Genomic DNA, 24,076 nt, shown 5'->3' with positions numbered 1-24,076 from the left:
TCGTATTTATAATGTTAAAAAGCTCTTATGATACGTAGACATTATCTTCTATAGCGCCAATTAGTTTGACAAAGGGAATTAATATATCGATGATTGATGTATTTTTTGTGAAAACTACTTTATCCAAAAAAAAAAAAAAAACACAAAAACAACCTTATATTTTAGAAAAATGGTACATAAAACCTTAAGGGCTACATATAAAGAGCTAAAAGTAAAAAACATAAATAAAACAAAACATTTATACACCGTTCAAATTGTGATTTTGGCATAGCTTCTAAATCAAAAATATCAATTTCTAGAATGTATTAGGCTATGTTAAATTCACAATATTTTTACTAATCTTTTTTTTTTTTTTTTTTTTTTGGTGTTCCACCCGGTTCACCCTTTGGGATAATCCGGATTTCGGGATCAATTCTGGGTGGTTAGGTTCCAATCCCCTCCCAATTGTTGTTGCGGGGGATCGAACACGCGGTCCTCTCTATCAAGTGTAGACCCAATCACCACTACACCAACAGCCAATTGGTATATTTTTACTAATCTGATATGATTACTTATTCTTTCTGATCTAATAATGATCTGATTTAATTGTTTAGTGGCCTAAATTTAACCTCATAGGTATGTAATATGCTAATGTATAATTTTCATAATTTTTCATCACAAAAATTTACGATAATTAGTGATAAAAAATCGTAAATAAAGTGATAAAATCTAATATGAACTTGTATTTTTGGAATTTGATTACATACACTCTTAAATGCTTTCAGTATCCCTAAGATAGTAAGACTACACCACTAATACCGGTACATAGCATTACTCTTTAATTTATATCAAGATAACTTTATACCCTTATTTGTTTGAAGAGAGAAAAAATAAATAAATAAATAAAATAATAAAAATAAAAAAAAAAAAAGTCTCTTATAATTAATGTGCATCCTTTCTTGTTTTAGAGTTTGTGTTATCATCAACTTATTGGAGAGAGAAAATTCCAATGATATTCTTAAGAAGACAGACAAATAGTTTAAATTATAAGTCTGTCAGCGATGTTTGTGCAAAGAAGACAATCATCAAACAACTACTCTGAGTCTTTGACTGGTAGATTCCTGGTGTTGTATGGAATATAAGAAAAAACACATCATTTCCAAGACAAAACTTTACCATAATCAGGCAATGCAATGCAATTAATTTAAGGAACTAAGAATGATAATATGAAATTTTCCCTCCTTTTTATCATCAAAACAATTAAACTAGATAAACATCATAGCAAGAGCGAGGGCGCATGTATAAATACAGATCACATATCTTCTCTTCCTCCTACTAAGGGCAACCATAGAAATCCATTTGAATTATAATTAAAGGAAAAAAAAAGAAAAAAAAAATAAGAAACAAAAAAAGGAAAAAAAAAAAGCAGAAAACCCAGAAGTTCTCGACTTTTATCTTGATTTTTCCACCTTTTTTTTCTAAGCTGAATGTAAGAAAATCATATCCTGATAGATACACGGTTAAGTAAAACAACCTTTCCCTGCAAGACTTTGGCTGTACCAAATCCTTTAACCCCCCACAAATCTGTCTATCCCTTTTGTTCCTCTCCTGTCTCGTCTTTAACTTTTTCTTTCTCTTCCTCTGCATTAATCTGCAGTCATAGGTTGTGTAATGCAGCACCTGAAACGTGCCTTACGAACGGTGGTCATGATCTCGGTCTCTGCATGCTCGAGCATCTTCACCACATCTGAGAAGGGCGGCCTCACATCAGGATTGGGGTCCCAACAACGGGTCATGATCTCAGCAAGAACAGGCAAGCAGTCAGCTGGGATGATTGGGCGGACGCCCTTGTTGACCACGGCAAATGCTGCCTGAACAGCAGTCATATTCTGGAATGGGAGCATGCCTGTAATCAGCTCCCAAAGGACTATTCCAAAACTGTACACGTCAACCTTCTGTGTGTAAGGCCTATGCTGGATCATTTCACTGCAGAAGGAAAATAATAGTGCAGTCAAGAAGATCTCCAAGCAAAGCAGAAAAGAATAGATGTCAAGCACAGCAAGTGAACATACCTAACCTAAGGCCACAGAGATGAAACATACAAGAGACAGAGAGAAATATAATCAACCTCAACTAAAACATTACACCTCAACACAACAGAGGAAAATTTCAGTAAATAACAAAGCAAAGAGTTTTCCTACTACTGAAACTTTTCCCAATCCTCAATCAACTTTTATGTTTAGCCAGCTGAGGCTGAGAAACGCACAACAGTTGTGAAATAAGCATAATTCTTATACAAGTGATTAGAGCTAATAACTGTTCCTGATGTCTTATATAGCCAACAGAATCTGTAACTAAATATAAATAGAGTCTATGTCGAACCAGTCTCCCGACCCCCTAACCCCTTTAGAATTGTTATTATCCTCTATTCCCCTACAATAACACCTAAACAGCTCCATTTTTAAAACGACGCATCAGCCAAACCACAAATGAAAATCGCGTGACACGAGCTTATATAGAAACAACTACAATTACATACAATTTATGATTTCAGGATACTGCCAGAGAAATACTGCACAACTTATAATCCCTGGATAGATTTGTTTGAATTTGAGAGAAGCACGTTGAACCCTGATTATGAAAGTTTAATTTGAGATAATATTCAAGTAAACTAATTTCATAAAGACCATTGTTCAAAGTCAATATTACAGCAGTGTCTTGGGCTACAAATCAATCAGAAAGATCAAAAGCCAGCCAATGGTTAGCCAGGTCATAACTACCGAGTACAAAGAACAGATAAGTGTTCTAATAGGACCAAGCAAACGAAGAAGCTTTTAAAAAAGGCATAATAATTAATTTTAAAAAATACATATATTGCTCAAAGAACCCAAAGCATGCTCCTTACTATTCCAAACACAACAAATTCCACATTAAATTTGGAGTTAAATTCAAAAGTATCTTAAAGAAGAAGATAACCAAAGTCATTCTAGTTAGGCTGACTACACTAGAAATCTTTAATGTTTAATGCAGTAAGTTGCTTCTAGTAATAGAAAATATCAGTTGAGTGTAGGCTAGAAAGTTCTTCCTAGAAGCCACCACTTATGGTGTACAAGTTATCTATTGGATGATAATCATCCTCCCCCCATTATGCAACACTCATAAAAGATAGAAACAAAGCCACCTTATAGGTTATCTATTGTATCATAAACCTCTCATCCTTCCCCCTTCATGTACGCACATAAACGATAGAAATAAAGACACCTTGCAGAACAATTGGACAACCATAAATCAACAAATCATAGTAGAACTAAGTCAGTTACAAAAAAATAATTGATGAAAGCAAGACTGAACAGTTGGGGGGGGAGGGGGAAGGAATACCTGGTATGAAATAGGATTATAAAGGATATATAAAATATAGAGGCAAAGTAATGTTGGGGATTAGGAGTCAAGTAAACAGACTTAAGCAAGAAAATTGAATAGAGCACGTAAGTATATCATAGCTTAATAGGAAAGAAATACAGCAGTTAACAAGAGCCAGGAATCTTACGGAGCCATCCAGCGGTATGTTCCAGTCTCTGGAGTCATTCCTTCAGTCTGAACCTCAATCCTAGCAACTCCAAAGTCCGCAATTTTTATGGATTTATCAGCAAAAATCAACAGGTTATCAGACTTTAAGTCCCTGTGGATCAGTCCAAGCCGGTGGACATACTCCATCCCTCTAGCCACATCCAAAGCCTGCTTAACAGCCAATTTCAAAGGCACTGATCTGTTATGCCTCTTTGTCAAGAATTGTCGAACCGAACCTCCCTTTGCATATTCAGTAACAATACACCAGACCATGGGTTTTCGGCAGGCTCCAATGAACCGAACAATATTTGGATGCTTCAATGTAGCAAGCATCATAACTTCTTGCTGAAATTGTTGCTCCATCAGCTGGGCCCTATCCTGATCATTCTCTGGCCTCTCCAAAATTTTTATAGCAACCTCCTCGCCTTCATAAGTGCCCCTGTAAAGCTTCCCAAAAGCTCCCTGTGCAAATGCATCACCCATGTTAAGCTTCCTCAAGTCGATGGTCCACTCCTCAAAATTCTCTAGGCCCTCAGTTGGGTAATTAGTATCCATAAGAGCTTGAGCAAGTGCATCATCACTTAAAGCATGGGTTACCCTTCCTCGATGATTATTGCTTCCAGCAACTGAATAATTATCTTTGACACGCTTCAATCCTTGATGACCCAACATACGAGTGTGTGAATCATTAGAACCCACACTGCTATTATCAACAGACATTGCAATAGATCCCCCACCATTACTCGCTGCCAAGCTTGCATAACTGTCAATCGACATGTTGGAATTCTCACCAACTCCAAGCTTGTAGAAGTCATAAAATTTGTTATCATTGTTGTTAATGCCTATGATCCCAGTAAACTTCGAAGCTTCCAACATCTTGTTCCCCCAATCAGAGAAGCAAGCTCTGAATCTATCTAATTCCTCAGCATCAGCACGCCAAATCTAAAACACTCCCAGCCGAAGCCCTACATAAAAGCATCCACAGCAATTTTCAAGCAGAATCAATAACAAGCCGAATAAATACACGTAAACGATAACAAGTTCTATGATTCCTAATCAAAACCATAAACCGCAAAAACCCATACAAATTAAATGAACTAATCATAACTTAAATTACACACAAGATGAATAAGAGCACAATCAACCGGAAAACCGCCTCGAATCAACTAAAAATCAACCTAATCAGCTAACAAATCAACATAATTAGATCAATCAAACACCAGAAGACGTAAATGGGCAAAATTTCACAAGATAGAATTCCACTCCAATCATTAAATTTCATCTAGAAGGAAAGAATCATGGCACAATCTTCTCCAATAGGTAATAACAATCATAAATAATCAATCACATTTCTCCAAACAAAAAAGGGTAAAAACAGTATTAATTAACCTACTAAAAATCAAAACCCTAGTTACTCACCCAGTTTCCCTTCACTTCCATCTCCCTCAAAACACAACAACACCCAACTCAATACCCTTTTCCACCACCATAACCAAACAATCATAAACCCTAAAAAACCAAAACAAATTCAAGCAAAAAACCCCCAAACTTTTCCGATGACAAAAATTCAACAAACACCCAGAAAACGCGTGAATTCCAGGTTACAGTTACAAAAGCAAAAATCAATTAAAAAAAAACACCCAATTCAAACCCTAAATTAGAACAATCAAAAACACAAAAACACAAAAAAAAAAAAAAAAAAAAAAAAAAAAAAAAAAACACTAAAAACAAGAGGAAAATTCCATGATCTGAACCTCAAAATTGACCAAAAACGCGTCGATCGAACCAAAATTTTGACCAGCTGACTTACGCCGATTTCAAAGCTTGAACCAAAAATTAAACGATTAAACCATAAGAGATCAAGCTGAAGCTCGAGGAGAGAGAAGATCGTGATAGCAGTCAAGCAAGAGAAGACCCAGAAAGAGGAGAGAGAAAGTAGAGAGAGAAAATGAAGAGAGAGAAAGAGAGAAGATGAATGAATGAAGAAAAAAAAAGGGAATTACAGTCTCTTTTTCTTCTAGTAGTATAGTAGTAGTAGTAGTAGCTTGTCTTTTATTAATTTTAATTTTTATTTATTTTTTTATTTGGCGTGTTTAACTGATTAACTAGAAGTTTTTTGGCTGTGAGAAATGGGAGTGTGAAGGACAAATGAGGGAATGACATGTGGAGGTTGAGTGGGGTTATAAGAGATTATGACCGTTGATTTAAAGTTGGTGATGATGATTTGATGATGTTGTTGGTGAGTCTGCGGTCTTCCTCGGGAAAAAGATATTGCCGTTCTTTTTGGCGTTTTTTTTTTTTTTATTATAATTGTAATAATATAAATATAAATATTTATAAATGAATGATACCAGTAATAGAATTAATATGTAAGGGAAGACATAACACACGTAAGCGTGTGGCTTTTGTTTTTTTTTTTACAGGAAGAATAATATGCTTGCTATCAAAAATTCAAAATTAGGGTGTATAAAATAGGAAGGTATAGAACAATATGCTCTATCTACCCATTTATTTACCATATATGTGCATAGTAATTGAGTTTCGCAATTCGTGATTCTTACCATAAGATTATACTGAGTATATTTTTAAGATACGTAATATCTACAATTTATAAAAAAGGAAACTGTGTCTATGGAGAAAAGACAGCTCTATGTATTGTCAAAGAGAAAGGACATCTCTGTGTATCATTTGACAAGTTTAGTTTTAACTTCTCTATCTAACTTTGCTCTTGTTCTCAGTGATCTTATTTTTGATATTTTAATGCATTACTTCCTCATTCAATATGTGTTGATAGTGAAATTGTTAATGATTATCATAAACTTAAGAGACATGTCATTTACATATAGTTTGAACAAATTGTATTTGAAAAAAAAATAAATAAATAAATAAAAAAAAAACTTCATATATTATTTGAGCAACCATAATGTTAGCTACTTTTTCCATTGTCAATTGAATTTTGTGATGTTCACACACTAATTCCTCATTAATTGTGTTTAGGGTGAAGGGTACAAAAGACTATAATTTATCTTAAGAAACACGTCATCCATAATTTAAGAAAGCGTACTGGACTTGAAAAGAAAAGGTGGTTACATGTATTGCTCACGTGAATGCAGATTTGCCTTCTTTGTCCTACGCTATTCCCTTTTTTTAGTAGATTTACCTCATACTGCACAAACAACATCTTCATTCAATACATGTTAATGATAAAATTAATTTGCAATATTCACTGTTAGAGTTGGTCGGTTAATTAAGATTCATTCGTTCTCTGTTAGAGTTTGTTAGTTATATGATTCATCTCTTCTCTATCAGAGTTTGTCGGTTAAGATTTGATTTCATCATTAGTTTCCTATCAAAGTTTGTCGGTTAAGATTTGATTAATTTCATAATTAGCTATCTATTAAAGTTTGTCAGTTAAGAGACGAATTCATCATTTGTTTTCCGTTATGGTTTGTCAGTTAAGATTTCATTATTGTTTTCCTTTTAGTTTAATTTTGTAATCTGGTAATTGATTATTACTATTATTGGAAATTAAAGGTGAAATGTGTGCTTATTAAGTGTTCATATTGTAGATTTTGCTACGCTTGACTGATTTATATTTATTGCATTTGTTAATTAGTTTTGTCTATGTAAATTATGTAATATTTTTCATTTATATTTTTAATCGTACTTCAAAAGAAATTTACTTTCTTGGTATTATATTCAATGAATTTGCTTTCCAAATTTAATTTAAGATAACAAACTATATGTATGGAAAGAAAAGACGTATCCTTGAATTGTTCGAGTGACTATAGTTTACCTTATTTTCCCTATTCTCCTCCCATTTTCAATATATTTTTTATGTTTACACTCAACTTCCTTATTCGTTATGCTTTAAAGTAAAGAAACACGCAATCTATTGTTTAATTTAAGAAAGTACTAGTATATTGCACTTGAAAAAATAAAGATAATTTCATTATGTGTTGAGTAGTTGTGTTTTCGCTTCTATTTTTTTATTTTTTATTTTAAAAAAACCTTGCTTCTTCAAATGTGCTAAGGGTGGAATTCACTTAATTTTATACTCGAAACTTAGGAGCGAGACACATAATGTATTTAAAGAAAACATATTGTGCAGGAATAAAATAAAAAAATAAATAAAAAATAAAAGACATATTTGTGTGTATTGTTCAAGTGATTGTAGTTTGAGCTTTTTTGTCTAAATCTTACTACAATTAAGTAGATATTAATAACTTTATCATTCAATACATGCTAGAAATGTGATACAGGGTATATATCCTTTTTAGATAGTATATACTTCTATACTAAATATCTAAAAGAACAATCCAATTCGCCACATGTCCTCTCCTTTAAACTTTCCTTACAATCCTTTTTACTTCTTGGCCCTTTATCCTCACCATCTTTCAAAGCTCTTCAATATATAACCTTCAATTTAATTCAATAAAATTAATTCTCTTAATCTTAATCCTTTTTCTCTTCCTCTCCCTCTATCTTTCAATTTCAACTTAATTGAATTCGACATTTATTTATTGATCCCTAGTGAATTGCTATTCGTCGTTCTCAATTTACAGGGTGACGCTCCCATTTTAGGAGGAAATGACTTTTTTGCCCTTATGTGAATTTGGCCTATATGGCTCCACCACCTTGTCACTTGGCATAAAAAAATCCCGAGCCCACCACTTGGTTTAAAAAAATCCCGAGCCCACCACTTGGATTTAGAAAATCACGCGCCCCCAAAAATCCCGAGCTCACCACCAAAAATCTTAAACCGTTTACCAGAGAAAAATAAGCAAGGTGTAGCGACTGGTCTTGGACGATGAACGACGGCGACGATCGTACGCCTGAGGCTTCGTCGGAAGAATTTGTATGTCGCTGAATTTTTTTTTTTTTTTTGTGAAGTGGACATCCGCCCAAATATTCCGGAAATATAAAGGAGGATCCAGGAGATCCGGAAATTTCAGGCGGATCCACCTTTATATTTCCAGAATATTTGGGCGGATGTCTTTTTTTTGCTTATTGTACGTTATTGCTTAATATTATTATTATTATTATTATTATTATTATTATTATTATTATTATTATTATTATTATTATTATTTTCATGGTTATTATTATTATTATTATTATTGTTATTATTATGATTATTGTTGTTGTTGTTTTTGTTATTATTGTAAAATTATTATGATTATTGTTATTGTTGTTTTTGTTATTGTTGTTGTTGTTACGATGATTATTATTATTATTATTATTATTATTATTATTATTATAATTATTATTACTATTATTATTATTATTATTATTATTGTTATTGTTATTATTGTGATTATTATTATTGTTATTATTATTATTATTATTATTATTGTTATTATTAATATTATTATTGTTATTATTATTATTATTATTATTATTAATATTATTCTTAAAATACTAAGCTTGGCGTGTTTTTTTATGTTTGTCATTTATGTTTATAGGATTCGGAGGTTGAAGAAGGCGGTGACGTTGTGAATTACATGGCAAATTTTGTGATAGACACGGTTTTTCGAACGTTTGAGGATGCAGTTAAATGGGCGGATGTTGTTGCCATAAATCTGGGATTTATTCTGGTGAATCGTCTTTCAAAAAAACCAGAGATGGTCGACCATTTCGGTATTTGAGATGTGATCGGGGACGCAGGAGTAAGCCGAGAGATCTTGAGAACGCAATTCGGAAGGACACAAAAACCAAAGCCAATGGTTGTCCTTTCTACATTAAGATATACTACGAGTTCATCACCGACAGTTGGATTATCCGGGCGAAAAATGATGAAAGTGGGACCCACAACCATCCAATGATTGCGTATCTAGAGGGGCATCGTAAAATTAGTGGGTTGAGACCAGATGCGAAGCAGGTTGTGCGTGACATGACGAAGTCTAAGGTTGCACCGCATAACATCATGGCGACTATTGCCGAGCAGTTTCCTGATGGTCATCCAAACATCAGACACATCTACAACAGCCGGAATGACTTGAGATCGGAGATTTCTGACGGGAGAGGAGTTGTTCAGCAATTTCTACATTTGGCGAGACAGAGTTAGTATCTTTACTAGGTCATGTCTGATGATGAAGGCGTTTTACAGCACGCCTTTATGGCGCACCCAGTCACGGTAGAAATCTTTCGGACGTAACCATATGTGATCGGTATGGATTCCACTTACAAGACTAACCGATATGGGATGTCGTTCTTTGAGATAGTTGGTGTGACACCGAAAAATCAGAATTTCCTCGTTGCTTACGTGTTCATGCGCAACGAGTGCACGACAAGCTATCGATGGGTGTTGTAGAGATTGAGAGACTTGATTGGGTATAATAAGGAACCGTCGGTTCTCTTGTCAGACCTTGAGCTTAGGCTATGTGCGGCCTTGAGGTAAGTGTTTCTAGGGACCCCGCACTTACTTTGTCGATGGCACATTAACAAAGATGTGGAGGCTCGGGTCACTGCTATGTTCAAAAACAAGAAGATCGGTGCGCAATTCAAAAATGGGAAATGGAAACGTATCATGGATGCTGCAACCGAGGAGAATTATGATGTTGTTGTAGATACAATGAAAGATAGGTGGGCAAGTTATCCAGCGGTGATACAATATGTTGAGAGAACATGGCTTTGTCATAAAACGAAGTTTGTGACATTTTGGACAAACCAAGTTCTTCATCTAGGCAACACCAGCACTTGTAGAGTTGAGAGCCAACATTCGGTCGTGAAGATGTGGTTTGAATCCTCGACAGGTTTGTTGTTTGGATGTTGTAGTTCATGTATGTATTTTGTTGTAGTTATTTTTGTTATAAATCGTAACGGTTGTTTTGTAATGTGCAGGTTCTTTGGATACCGTATGGGCTCGAGTTCATTGCCACATTGGTAATCAGATCATTGTAATTCGAAGGTTTGGAGGCTTCTAGGTCGAAGATAGGTCAGAAGTACCGACAATTGCCACTGTCATGTATTAACGACAAGGTGTCTCAGCATTGTTTGAAGGTTCTCGATGACGAGACGAAAAGGATGAGGGAGCTGAGCTATCAGGTGTATGAGCGATGTGGATGTGCAATGCGTGTGACCCACGGTTTGCCCTGTGCTTTCCAGATACAGTTCTCTCTAACTGCAGGGACAGGCTTGTATATCAGGAAAATTCACCCGTTCTGGAAGACCTTGGTTATCGGTGATGGTGATGATGGACCAGTGTTCGGTAATGACTCGGCCGAGGACGCTGCACATTTTCGTTCTCTGATGGATGAGGTAATCGGTAGTGATCCTGCTGTTCTTCAAAACGTATCTCACATCATTGAAGAAGAACTGCATCCGGATCACTCTGACCTCGGAGATCCTACTGTAAACCAGGTTCGTGGTCGACGAAGAAACAATGATACAAGACGTGATCCTTGTTATTTTGAACATGTGAACCGCCAGAACACTGCACGTAGTGCACGCCAAATAGGTAAGATTGACTATTGTGATTTTCACGTATTTCATTATTTACTGTACTAATAACTGAACCCTAAATTTGTGCAGAAGATCCATGTGACATTAGCCAAAGTCGTTATCGACACATGCTTCCAAGACCGATGTTGCCTTACATTACAGGATGGAAGGATGTCATCGGCGATGGTAACTGCGGCTTTCTTTGTGTGGCCGAGTTCTTCTTCGGTGATCAAGGACGATGGTATGACGCTCGAGAAACAATAGAAAATGAGGTCCTTGGTTATCCAACCCTGTACGAGAGGATTTACGGGCTTGGAAGACTTGGGATCAATGTGGAGCGAATAAGATGGGACAGTGGGGCGGTTGATTCGCGTCATTGGGTGACTGCAATTCAAGATTTATTTCCTATTGCTAATTGGTTCAACACAATGTTTATTATTCTTGGTGTTGGCACCGTACCAACCTGCTACTACCCATGCCTCACGATTTTTCCGTTGCGGGCACGAAGGGGGGTCACTGCACCTGAACGAGAGTTTGTGATCGCTACAGTTGGGGGCTCACATTTTATCTGTATTGACCTTGCACCAGATTCATCTCTTCCCCCGATTGCAGGTTGGTGGACTGAGAACCACGAGCCAAGTGTTGACGGTTGGGATCAGCGTTATGCTGCTAGAAGGAACATGTGGGATGCGTTAATTAGATAATGAACGCATTTATGTACATTCATTTATTGTGAACAGTTGTAGATATGTAAAGTGTAAATATGTAAAGTGTAAATAAAAATTCTGAATTAAACAAAGTTTCAACTAAAACCACACAAAAACAATAGTCCAATTCTTAAAATACATGCCGAATGTAGAGTAAATAAACGAAATGCGTACAACTAAAAAAAAAAACTAATAAACAGGGAATTCACAACCCCATCATCGCCCTCCAATCAGCTCGTAGCGCCTCAGCCATTGCTCTCGTATCACGCGACAAGCTCGGATACTCCTCCAGTGTCCTGTTGATAACCTCCATGGACCAACCCATCCACTGCAATAAAAAAAAACAACATATGAAACAAATTGGATGTATTTGTAGTGATAATTATAGTACCAAAAAACACAAGTACTTACGTAATCCATGTTAGTTCTCTCTGGCAGTGCGCGACTCCCATGTGATGCGCAACTAGAGAAACACGAGGATGAGCATCTTTTCGTGATAGAAGCGTAAGACAACCAGCGATAGAATTAGCATCTTTTCGTGATGCTGTACCCAACTGCCGATACATATATGCTAGCACGGCAGAACCCCAGGAGTACTCACTAATCTGAACATCCTCAACAAAAAGCTCGTTGAGGGAGGAAGGATGAGTACAATTACCACTCTTGTCCAAAAACAGACATCCGCCAAGTACTAACCACAAGTACGCCCTGTAATGGACACTGAAGGGCCTCTGTGCCTCCAAGGTCGACTCCATTATCCTCTCAGTGAGCACCCCACTACCCTGCCATACAGTTTTAGTACCGCCCTTCTCATTTAGCTCTTCCGCGGTCATATCCATGGTAATCGAGCACGCGTCCCGTAAAACGTCCGTGCTAGGAGTAGTGGAAACCATGGAACCATCGACACGAAGCCCTAGAATATGATACATATCATGTAGCATGATCGTGATCTCCCCAAATGGCATGTGAAACGTGTTCGTGTCTGGCTGCCATCTCTCAACAAAAGCAGAAATCAGGGGCCAGTCAAATCGCCTGAACATGATCCTGGGTAAGTGAGATAGACCACTGCCATCAATCAGTTCCAGGTGCTCCTGCGGAAGACGAGCGCACCAGTTACCCAATTCAGTACACAACTGTGTCCTGCTCAAACACCGCAGAACATTTCGCTCCTGCCCACCCCATAAATATACAGCCACGTGACCCCCAAAACTAGGAATAATAGTACCATCCTCAGGCCCACCTAGCATCGGCTCCTGTACTACCCACGTCTCTGATAAGCTGGTAGAAGGTTGACCTGGCTCACTACTACCAACAAATCCCCCATGCTGAGCCCTATACACGGTACGATAATCCTGAGGGTCGTACTCTGAATCTCGACTAGCATGACTAGCTCGCTCGTCATCCTCATTGTCAGATGAAGGCACTTTACCCGACGAGTACATGGGGGCGCTCCCATCTGACTGGTGCTCCCCCGACCAAGTACCAGCAGACCCGTACTGCTGCTCATGATGAAACGGTGCCTCCGAAGGTCCTGCACCACCTAACTCCCTCCTAACTGATGCATTCAAACGTCTTGATCTTGCATGTTGAGCGCCCGAACCCTCAATCTGCATTAAATAAGTACAAAAATCAGATTTCATTAATACTTACACACACAACTATGATATCAAAGTTGAATCACTAATATTCAAATTCAAAAATATCATTTCAAAACTATAATAAACCAAATCAAATAAACAATAATAACAACATTACCAAGGATCAATTATAACTAATAATAATAATTTGACAACAATAACAATAAACCAAATCAAAACAATAATAAACCACAAAATCGACAACATTACAACACAACAACAACAACAACAATAATAACAACAATGGTAATAACAACAACAACAATAATTTCAATCCATTTTTTTTATAACATTTTAATCACGAAAAAATTACATAACAACAATACATAACAATAACAACAAAAACAATATAATTATATTAGTTAAAAAAAAACATATCAATAATCACGAGGAAAAAAAATTCCAAAATAAATAAAAACCATAATACATAATAATTACACATAACAATAACAATAAAAACAATTAAAATTATATTACTCAAAAAAAATTTACATATCTTAATCACGCGGAATTTTTTTTTCTGAAATTAATAAAAAACATATACATAACAAAAACAATAAAATTATATTACTCAAAAATAATAAAAAAAAATACTTAATCACGAAAAACAGGAAAACAAAAAAAAAAAAAAACAAATCGACCAAAATTTTTTTTCAGAAAACCCAGACTTCCGCCTGAAAAATCCGGAAGTCTGGGGAAACTTCCGGAAATTTTAGGCGGAAGTACCACATACGCCTGAAATTTCCGGATTTTTCAGGCGAAAGTCTTGGTTTTACGAAACTTTTTTTTTTCAAAATCAGAAACAATTAACAACAACCAACCTGCTCGCCGCCACTAACGCCGCCCCCACGACCACCGTATGCCAACCTAATGCGTCGCCGGTCCGCCATACCCGGATTCAACCTTTGATTGGTGTTCGTTGTTCTTTGTTTGATTTTCAAAGTTTGGGGTTTTTTTTGAAAAAAAAGTTTCTGATTTTTTTTTTTTAAATTTCTGACTTATTTTTTTTTTTTAAAATTTCTGACTTTTTTTTAGAGTGAGAAAATTTTAGAGAGAGAGTGTATGGGTTGTGAAATGACTTGTGAGTTTCGAAAGTGAATTTCCCGAGTATTTATATACGAGGGGCAAATTAGGAAATTCAAGTAAAAAATGCGAGCGTCACCTTGTAATTTGGGAACGACGTTTAATAACACCCGATCCCTATCATCTTCCCCTAACCCTTTCTCCTAACATTAATTCCAAATAAAAATTCTTTCACATCACCTAAGCTCCAAAAGGTAAAAAAAGAAAAAGAAAAAAAAAAACCAAACAAATAGATATAGATAGATAAATATCTTTAAAATGCTATGCAAAATTGCTGCTATGATGAAGATGACGATTGATAATGTAATACCCTGGAAATTTCCTCCTTTTAAAACTCCTTTTTTACTATTAGTAAAACTCATTTTAGAAAATAACCAAAAAAAAAGGAAATGGAGCAAGTAATAAAATACGGTCCGTAAAAGAAAAGTGGAGCAAGTAATAAAATACGGAGGGAGTATAAAAGTATGGTTACTTGGGATTTAATTATCAGTAGGAAAAGAAATGTAGTATTAAAAAAGTAGTGTAAGTGGAGTTGATAGAAATAGTAATATTAAAGTAATTGTAGGTCCTTACCAAATAAGGAAATAATGCAATTATTATTAAATGTATGAAAAAGGAATTGGAAGTGTTGTGATTTTTATGAAACGATCGGAGTAATGACCAAACTTTAATGCTTGTTCAATTCATAGAGGTGTATATGAACTAAGCCGAGTATTGCCGTGGTTATGTTCATGTTCATTTAACTTAGGCGAGTCCATGCACAATCTCGAGCTTTCATAGGGAAACATGAACAAGCTTAAATTGAGCTAGAACCAGAGTAGGTTATTGACCGTCTCTGTTTATTTACACTCGTAATTGTTCAATTAATAATATTATAGATATATATCACATATTAATCAACATCAGACCAACTCCAATGACAAACTAATTGTCAAATTAGATTTGTATGTAACATATATTTTTTAACTAGTTACATAAAGTTTCATACTAGTTTGCTATTTTTCTTAAAGAATTTTGTTGAATGATGATAATTGAAATTACTTTCATATAGAAATATTTTTTAAAAAAGGTATTTTAATATTTCAAAGTATTAACCTTTAATAGTAATGGTAAAAATCTACGGTTAAACAACCGTAGAGCTTAGGGTACCCAAAGAGGCGGGTACCTGGGTTTGCGAGTAGTTAATTACTCGGCCCATGACCTGACCCGGGAAATCCGGGTATCCGTTAATCGGATACCCGAATTTCTCGGGTCGGGTCAGAGGATACCCTATCAAAATATTATAAAAATAATTGCAAATTTATTAAGCTTAATGTTTGCTTTTGAAAGCAACAAAAAAATACTTCTAAAAAACTAATCAAAGAGAACAAAATTCAACCAAGGAATTAGAAGAAATTGAGAAAGAGAAAAGAGTTACAACCCCAAATAATACACTTTATAATACAAAATCTATAACTAATATAACCATTATAAAAATGAAAAGGAATTACTGTTGCTTATGAACAATAGTATGTGGTGTTATTACATGGACACCCTTGAATTTAATGGATTTCTGAAATTGCCCTTTTTTGCCAAATGCATTTTGTATAACAGCTGTAATTGAGAGTACAAATCTTTCTTCAGGTCTTTCTTTAACTGGCAGCTAAGGTAGCCTATTCCTTATAGGATTCGCTTTTGATTTTGGGGCTTTTGTTGGTTTTGGTCGAGCTGGTTTTGTTTGAGTCTTCTATTTTGGTGGATGATGAGGTTTGGAAGGGAATTGTCTTTGACTGACGTTCTGTCTGAGAATGGCTGGTATATTTTTCCTTCCTTGTTCTTATTTCCATTTTCGATTTGTAGGTTAGGATCGTTTTTTGGGATTAGCTGGTTGTATAAGCTACTTAGGAGTATAATTTGTTGGTTTGGGTTGCTATATTACATTGCAGGTTAGGCTTTGGTGTTTTTTTTTTTTTTATTTATTTTTTATTTATTTTTTTATTATTAGGTTAGGAGTATAATTAGTTTTTGACGGTTCTTAAATTGGATTTTTGATTAGTAGGTTAGGAGTATGATTTGTTTTTGATGGTTCTTGGATTGGAATAGCTTACTTGGGCACTACTTCACTGTCCTTTTAAAAGAATAAGAAAAGACTTGGGGATTACTTTGTTGTACTTACGGGCTGTTTGGTAAGTGGGATTATGGGTTGGGAATGGGAATAATAATCCCTAATCTTTATAAACCCACGTTTGGTTGGTGGGAATTATGATATAAAATGGGAATGGGCTTGGGAATAATTAGCTTGTATTCCCTACATTTTATTACTTGGGGGGCAGGTAATATTTTGGGGGGAATTCACTAAATTATTAAAAAGACAATACTACCCCTTCTTTTGTGACATATATTTACACTTTTTTAATATGCAAAGAGTAATCTTGTAAATTATGCTTTTAATCCTTCTATTATTCCCACATACCAAACATAGGATTTAAAATTTCTCAATCTTATTTCCAAAATATGCCAAACAAGGGATTGGGATTATCTCATGAATTCCCACCTATTAATTCCCATTCCCACTCCCACCCTATATTCCCCAAATTCCCATTCCCAATTGCCAAACGCCCCGTTAGTCTGTGACATATAGTATTATATAATATTATAGTTGGCTTTTAGTGTGGGTGCACTTGTTTATCATTGTCTATATATAGAGTGAAAGGGTGTTCTTCTTTTTTGATATACCAAAATATTCATGCCCAGTGACAATTTCTCTATGGTTGTGGGTGATCTGAGATTGCTTTGCAGAGGTATTTGTTTCAAAGTTGTTACTTTGTTTTAGATGACTTTATATTGCCTATTGTACAAACTTGCTTTATGTATATATATTCTGGACTACATTTTTCGGATTCCTTGACAAACCGAACATCAAACAATGAATCTACTACTGTATATTGTAATAAATTGCCTTTAAAGATTTGATTTTCGCTGATTAAATGGTCATGATAACGCTTTCGATCACAATGTTGTGTGCCATTGTGCCTCTGTTAATTTAGTCGGGGTGATTACAATTGTGTTGCACAGTCTAGAAATTTCTGATAACATTTAACGGCTTAATTTGATTGGGCTAACTGGTTTTTTTCAATGTTGAAAGTGTTGTAAAAAGGGAAAAACAAAAAAATCATAGTTAGTTTTACATGTTCATAGCTCAATTCTCTTTGGGATTACAGGTTTGTTGATAGCATTTTTTGTGGTGTTGCTGTTGAAGTTCTGTTTGTTGTGTTGAACTTACAAGACCTATTAAGGTTATTCCTATGACTCTTTTTATGCAACGGGTGTCATATTCAAATTACAATGCTTTTAAGGTGCTAGTTTCCTGTTGATTAGAGTTTATGTTGGCCTGTTATATGGAAGCATCTTGTTTTTTTTATGTACATTGACCTTTCGGGTTTACAAGAAATGATTCTGGTTTTGGCTTTAATAGTGATTGTAGGTTTTCAGGCTCAGCTGATGTGCAGTTACTGTCCCAGTGTTATATGTAGTGTTACTGTTTCCCCTTTCTAGTCTTCCTTCTGTGATTAGGCAACCCTTTTTTTTAGAGTTTTGTTACAGATTTTGTTAAGTGTTGTAGATAGGGTTTAGTGGTGTTGTTTAGGAGAGAAGCACATGTCCTGTTCTGAATAATTTTTGTCCAGAACATCGATTTTGCCATTATAGGTTATGGCCAGATGATCAAACAAAGACTTTGTTCTTTTTCAGCCTCTTTTGGAAAAGATTATTGCTTGGCTGCAGTTTCCATCTCCGGTCTATGGATTCATAGATACTGCTAAGAACAATGTCTTTGTACGGGTTAATAGGCCAAATTCCCGCGCAAAGTTCATTTTCTATGGTGGAGATTCCAGTTCGATAGAAGAGTCTCGCAAAAAAGCGGCTCACAAGGCTGTGACATATTTGACAATGGTTGCATGTCTGCCCTTTTTAATGACAAGGCCTTATAGCCGCCCTCTGCTAGACATAGAGTTTCTTGGTGCTTACAATTGATTTACATCTTGGGACGGAATAACATATGGAATTATACTTAATCAGTGTTCTTTTTGCTAATTTAGCTGAGTCACGTCTAAATAGGTAAATTGTTTGGGATTATAGGTTCTTAAGGCTGATATGAATGCCAAGATAACAGAACATGTCCTTTGTGCAGTGAATCAGAATCAAGAACAGTTGCCTCTTGTAAGAAAGCTCCTACACAACGTCATGCAAAAAGTAAATGGCTATAGAAATAATAAACATTTTAGAGCTAACTATCATGATAGGTAGCAATTAGCTTATATGCTTGTTTGCTCTTTTTTTTTGTGTTTTTTTTAGATCTTCTTGGTGCTGCTATAGATCAACAATTACCGACAGAGCCTTTCAGACGTTCTGTGCCTTGCTACTGTACTAAATGTGGTGCAAATTTTTTTTATGTTTGAGTCCCTGCATTTTTGCTGTGGGAATGGAGAAATTGAAATAGCTGCAAATGAGTTTCCTCCTGAACTTGCCTACTTATTCACTTTAAAGGAAGAAGTTGCTGTGCACTTTCGAAAGTATGCTAGATTATACAATAATCTGTTTGCGTACAGTTCTCTTAGGGGTCATTTTAATGCAAACAGCTACAAAGGCATTTATGTATTCAAATTGCATGGCCAAATGTATCATTTTGTTCCAGATTTATTGCCTGATGATAGTAGTCCCAAATACCTATACTTCTATGATGGACAACATGAAGCGAAAAATAGGTTGGGTTGTTTTCCTGAAGTAAGGGAGGATTTTATTAGTATCCTTATGCATGTATCACAACAAAATCCTTATGCTGTGTTTTTCCGGTCTTTAAGAGACAGATCCATTAATACGGACAAAGAATTGTTCTTAACCAAAACCCAATACTTGATCAACGTGTTTATAATGCACCTGATGTTGATGATGTTGTTGTAATCTAGCTAGAAAATGCTTCATCTAGCCAAATCTAAGTTCCTCATATATTAGTAACTGGAAGATCCAATGAATCTCACCAAATCTATCATAATTATGGTTGTTATGATCCACTTCAATACCCTTTGTTATTTCCTCGAGGAGAATGTGGCAGATTCGATTGCAGATCCTATAATGTCTTGTGTTATTCATACTGCTGAAGATTTATTAAACCAGGAAGAAACACGTAGACATTTTATACTCTATATGCCTTATTACCTATTTTTTACATGTACCACACATTCTTTGCAGTTGTGACATATTTTTGGTTTTTTCTTATACAGGTGCAAAGAGAAAGAATACTAAAGCAGACAAGTTTATTTCTCCTAGGGAATATTGTGCTTATAAGCTGCAAATTCGGCCTAATAACATGTTACTACGAGCAGGTAGATGCTTTCAGCAATACATAGTCGATATGTATGTAAAGATTGAAAATACGAGGCTTGGTTACTTTCAAAACAATCAGGAAATAATAAGAGCTGATCTATAAAAAGGTATTTTAGAATCACTGGATTTTGGGGAAATTGTTGCTTATAATGTTGGTCGTAGAGTAATCTTACCTCTAACTTATATTAGTGGCCCCCGGGATATGAAGAAGCGGTACCTAAATGCTATGGCTTTAGTGCAGCAATTTGGTAAGCCAGATTTTTTTGTAACAATTACATGTAACACTAATTGGCCAGAAATAAAAGCCGAGCTAGCTACTGGTGAGACAGCATAAGACATACCTGATTTAGTTGCTAGAATTTTTAGAGCGAAATTACTTGCACTGAAAAAAGAAATCATGGAAAAAAAAGTTTTGCAGGAGTTGCTGCAATGGTATATGTAGTTGAGTTTCAGAAAAGAGGTTTTCCACATGCCCATTTTTTAATTATTCTAAAACCAAGATACAAGCTGAAGTGTCATGGTGACTATGATAGGTTTGTTTGTTCTGAAATACCTCTTGAAACTAATGTCAATTTAAGGAGAATCGCGTTGGCGCATATGATGCATGGTCCTTGTGGTTTATTGAATCCACAATGTCCATGTATGCGCAAAGATGGCCTAAAAAATGAAGTTACAAGAATAAGTATCCTAAACAAATTTGCAATGAGACAACTAACAATAAAGATGGTTATCCTATTTATCGGAGGAGTGAAACTGGGGAAAAGGTAACCATAAGGAATACACAGCTAGATAACCAGTGGGTTAATCCTTGTAATCCTTATCTTTCTTTGTTATTTGATTTCAATTGAATGTTGAAGTATGTTCAACAATTAAAGTAGTAAAGTACCTATACAAGTATGTATACAAGGGTCATGATAGAATTTCATACAATGTAGTGCCTTCTAACAGTGAGCCTGTAAATGAGATTGAACAATATCAATCAGGGAGGTGGGTATCTCCTTGTGAATCTGCATGGAGAATATTCAACTTTGATTTGTTTGAAATGTATCCTGCGGTTCTACCTTTACAGGTCCATTTACCTAATATGCAAACTGTTCATGTTCGCCCTCATGAAAGGCTTTGTTTTGTTGTTTCAGATTCTAAACGGTCAAGAACTCAGCTAACTGAATTTTTTACACTGAATGCTGCTTCTGAAGATGGACTAGGATACTTGTATGGTGAATTTGGTGAGCATTTCACATGAGATTAGAGTGCTAAAGAATAGAATCAAAGAGTTCAGAACAGGATTTCAGTTAGGAGATTAGCATTCGTCTTCCTTGCAGAGGGTGAACGGTTCTTCCTTAGACTGTTATTGCTAAATGTGAGAAATCCTAAGTCATTTGAAGATTTGCAAATTGTCAATGGTTGTCTTTATCCGACTTTTCAGGGAGCTGCTATAAAGCTTGGACTTATAGAAGATGATGATGCAGCTAATTTAACATTGTCTGAAGCCTGTGCGACTCATATTCCTGCTGCCTTACGCCTTTTTTTTGCAACAGTTCTTATGTTTTGTCAACCAAGTGATCCTGGTGCTTTATGGGTTAACTATTTTACCCTTTTCTTGTTGAAGAATTTCTCACAAATTTCCAAATCACCTGCTCAAAGTGCAACAACTTACTGTCAGAGCAGTAGAGTAGCACCTTGAAGCCATGGGAAAATCTCTTGTTTTTTTTTGGGGCTAGACCTTTTAAATTCCCAGGTTAATGATGAGTTCAGACGTACAAAAGACATTCTAGATGCCCTTGGTGCACCAATCCCAGAGGAATGCTTAAGTTGTCGTTCTAAGCTGAACTCTGCATAGAATGCTGCTTTTGTGTGTATAATGGAACATGTCATGCAGCAAAAGGGCAGAGCTTATTTTTTATTGATGGCCCCGGAGGTACAGGAAAAACTTTCCTGTATAATGCTTTATATGCAGATTACGACTAATGAACAAGATTGTTTTACCTACAGCTACATCAGGAATTGCTGCAGCAAACATTCCTTCGGGTAGAACTTCTCATTCATGATTTAAAATTCCAATAGACAGTGAAGCTTCTTTAGCTTGCATGTTCCAAAACAGGGTAATTTAGCAGCAATGTTAAGGAAAATTACATTGATAATATGGGACAAGGCTTCAATGACTATGAAGCAAAATCTTAAATCTTCAAATCTTTTGTTACAGGATATATATGGGAATATTATGACATTTGGAGGAAAGGTTATTGTTTTTGGAGGGGATTTCAGGCAGGTTTTACTAGTGGTTCCTCAGAATACTATGAAGGAAGCAGTAGAAACAAGCATTGTTACTTCTAATCTGTGGCCAAAGTTCATCAAATTTAGGTTGACAGAAAACATTAGAGCAAGAGAAGATCACGTGTATTCTGCTTTTCTGCTTGATTTGGGCAATGGAAAACTACTAGAAACAGAAAATGCCTTTATCGAGTTACCAGAAGAGATTGTACAGTGCACCAACAATTTAACAGAATTAGTAGCTACCATTATAGAAAAAACATTTTCAGAAGTTGTTCAAGGGCAGTTTGATTGTCAGGTTTTCACCAGAAAAGCAATTTTGAAACCCATGAATGAAGATGTGGATTCTATTAACACATTCATGATTGAGAAATTTCCTGGACAAGCTGTTACATACAAGAGTTTTGATGCCATGCTGAATGATACATGTAGTATATATCCTACATAATTTATCAACAAACTATGTCCCGGTGGAATGAGTCCTCATGAGCTTGTCTTGAAGGAAAGTTGTCCTGTTATACTGTTAAGAAATTTGCTCCCTTCTTCAGGTTTATGCAATGGCACAAGGCTAATTTGTAAGAAATTTTTCCCAAATATCATTCAGTGTGTTATATCAGTTGGCTATTATAAAGGAGAAGAGGTATTCATACACAGAGTCAACTTAAGACCTTCTACCTCTGTCAACTATCCATTTTTGTTTGAAAGGAAACAATTCCCAATCAAGTTAAGCATTGCAATGACAATCAACAAGTCTCAAGGGCAAATTATTAGCCAAATATCCATTCATCTTCCACGGCCATGCTTTTCACATGGACAACTTTACGTTGCATTATCACGGGCCAAGAAAGAAAAAGATGTCTGTGTTTTTACAACAAAAGCTACAAACCAGTGTTTTGCAAATGCTGTTAAGAATGTAGTGTCTTATGAGCTTTTACGGCTAGCAGGTATCATTGAAAATGATACAGAGCAGTGCAGCTAATCAATTAACTTGGTAAAGCCTAAGGCAAATGCATAAAACTTGCTGTTAGTAAATCTTTACAGGTAGGTTAGGATTATTGAATGACAGATAGCGTAAAACTGTGATGAACTCATTGTTAGAGTTTTGCTCTTCCTAGTAAACAGGCTACCAGCAGTTTCTCTTTGTGAAGTATACATTATTATACGTGAAGTATCAATGTTTTTGCTTTCAAGAAACATTGCATTATGGTTTAAAACCACTACTTTGCCACTTAGATTCGGGAATTAAACTAGGTGTAGACTTATATAGTGGTTTATTATAGTGACAATCATTAGTTACAATATTCTGATTGCAATTGCTATTTGTTCGTGAATTTTTGACATTCTAACTTAAGATGTGAAACTGGCATTGCTATTATCAATGTTTAGATTCTTGGAGTTTCCTTTACTGATTCTACGTCGTAGTAAGTCAGTAGTTTTGTATTCACCAATAAAAACCGAAATGGAGTATGATTTTCTAATTTTACTAATCATAAATTTAAAACGTAGGGTAAATTTAGTTTACTTATTCTAACATATTTTTTTACCTAACAATAAAATTTCATATACATTATTTTTCTTTGGTATTTGGATTGTGCTTCTTATAAAAGGTGATGGGCTTTAGCCCACACAAACACCATTAACATTCATATGGTTGTGGGTGTGAGTTCAGAGTAAAGGTTCGGCAACACCAAAGTCGTGACGTTTGGGAAGTGAAGGGTTACTCTAAATGGGGGTATCACAACCATGAGATGATAGTATATGAAGTGGGTCATTGACAGTTAAGCGGCCTAAGTCCTGCTGCAAAACTAGTTGTCAAAGAAATGAGTGATGCTCAAGTGAAGCCTGCTAAAATATTCGCATCTGTGTTAGAGAAATTTCCTGAAGACCAGCTAAACCGAAGACACATCTACAACGTCAGACAAAAACTGAGGTTTGAACGGTCAGAGGGAAGGAACCCTATTCAGCAGCTTCTACACCAGGCACAAGCACGTGGTTACCTGTTCGTGTTTAATTCTGATGAAGAGACAT

At 35.6% G+C, this 24,076-nt stretch overlaps 5 protein-coding genes across 7 annotated transcripts; 3 read left to right on the top strand and 2 right to left on the bottom strand.

The window, feature by feature from the left end:
* Positions 1-1,198: 1,198 nt before the first annotated feature.
* LOC110710353 (serine/threonine-protein kinase HT1-like) lies at positions 1,199-5,556 on the bottom strand. 2 transcript variants are annotated; one of them, XM_021888641.1, is made up of 3 exons: positions 5,357-5,556; positions 3,527-4,511; positions 1,199-1,965 (listed from the first exon to the last, which is right to left on the bottom strand). In XM_021888641.1, the coding sequence occupies exons 2-3, from the start codon at positions 4,420-4,422 to the stop codon at positions 1,626-1,628; spliced, it is 1,236 nt and encodes a 411-aa protein (XP_021744333.1). In that variant the 5' UTR covers positions 4,423-4,511; positions 5,357-5,556; the 3' UTR covers positions 1,199-1,625. The 2 variants fall into 2 exon arrangements, with proteins under 2 accessions (XP_021744333.1, XP_021744332.1); XM_021888640.1 differs by having other exon boundaries at positions 5,301-5,555.
* A 3,547-nt stretch (positions 5,557-9,103) lies between these two features.
* On the top strand, positions 9,104-9,613 carry LOC110710427. The gene has a single exon (XM_021888720.1). It carries the CDS (start codon positions 9,104-9,106, stop codon positions 9,611-9,613), a length of 510 nt encoding a protein of 169 aa, XP_021744412.1.
* Positions 9,614-10,075: 462 nt separating this feature from the next.
* LOC110710426 lies at positions 10,076-11,693 on the top strand. Its single transcript, XM_021888719.1, has 4 exons — positions 10,076-10,301; positions 10,390-10,445; positions 10,549-11,005; positions 11,080-11,693. The coding sequence occupies exons 1-4, from the start codon at positions 10,076-10,078 to the stop codon at positions 11,691-11,693; spliced, it is 1,353 nt and encodes a 450-aa protein (XP_021744411.1).
* A 208-nt stretch (positions 11,694-11,901) lies between these two features.
* LOC110710425 (protein MAIN-LIKE 1-like) lies at positions 11,902-14,223 on the bottom strand. Its single transcript, XM_021888718.1, has 3 exons — positions 14,155-14,223; positions 12,170-13,303; positions 11,902-12,024 (listed from the first exon to the last, which is right to left on the bottom strand). The coding sequence occupies exons 1-3, from the start codon at positions 14,221-14,223 to the stop codon at positions 11,902-11,904; spliced, it is 1,326 nt and encodes a 441-aa protein (XP_021744410.1).
* Positions 14,224-15,842: 1,619 nt separating this feature from the next.
* On the top strand, positions 15,843-23,172 carry LOC110710340. Of its 2 annotated transcripts, none has more exons than XM_021888624.1 (3): positions 15,843-16,210; positions 19,675-19,776; positions 20,914-23,172. In XM_021888624.1, the coding sequence occupies exon 3, from the start codon at positions 21,894-21,896 to the stop codon at positions 22,494-22,496; it is 603 nt and encodes a 200-aa protein (XP_021744316.1). In that variant the 5' UTR covers positions 15,843-16,210; positions 19,675-19,776; positions 20,914-21,893; the 3' UTR covers positions 22,497-23,172. The 2 variants fall into 2 exon arrangements, with proteins under 2 accessions (XP_021744316.1, XP_021744315.1); XM_021888623.1 differs by having other exon boundaries at positions 19,675-19,884.
* The last annotated feature ends 904 nt before the right edge of the window (positions 23,173-24,076 follow it).

This window comes from Chenopodium quinoa, unplaced genomic scaffold (assembly GCF_001683475.1).
Source record: "Chenopodium quinoa cultivar QQ74 unplaced genomic scaffold, ASM168347v1, whole genome shotgun sequence".
NCBI lineage: Eukaryota > Viridiplantae > Streptophyta > Magnoliopsida > Caryophyllales > Amaranthaceae > Chenopodium > Chenopodium quinoa.
This window is presented reverse-complemented; position numbering and strand designations above follow the sequence as displayed.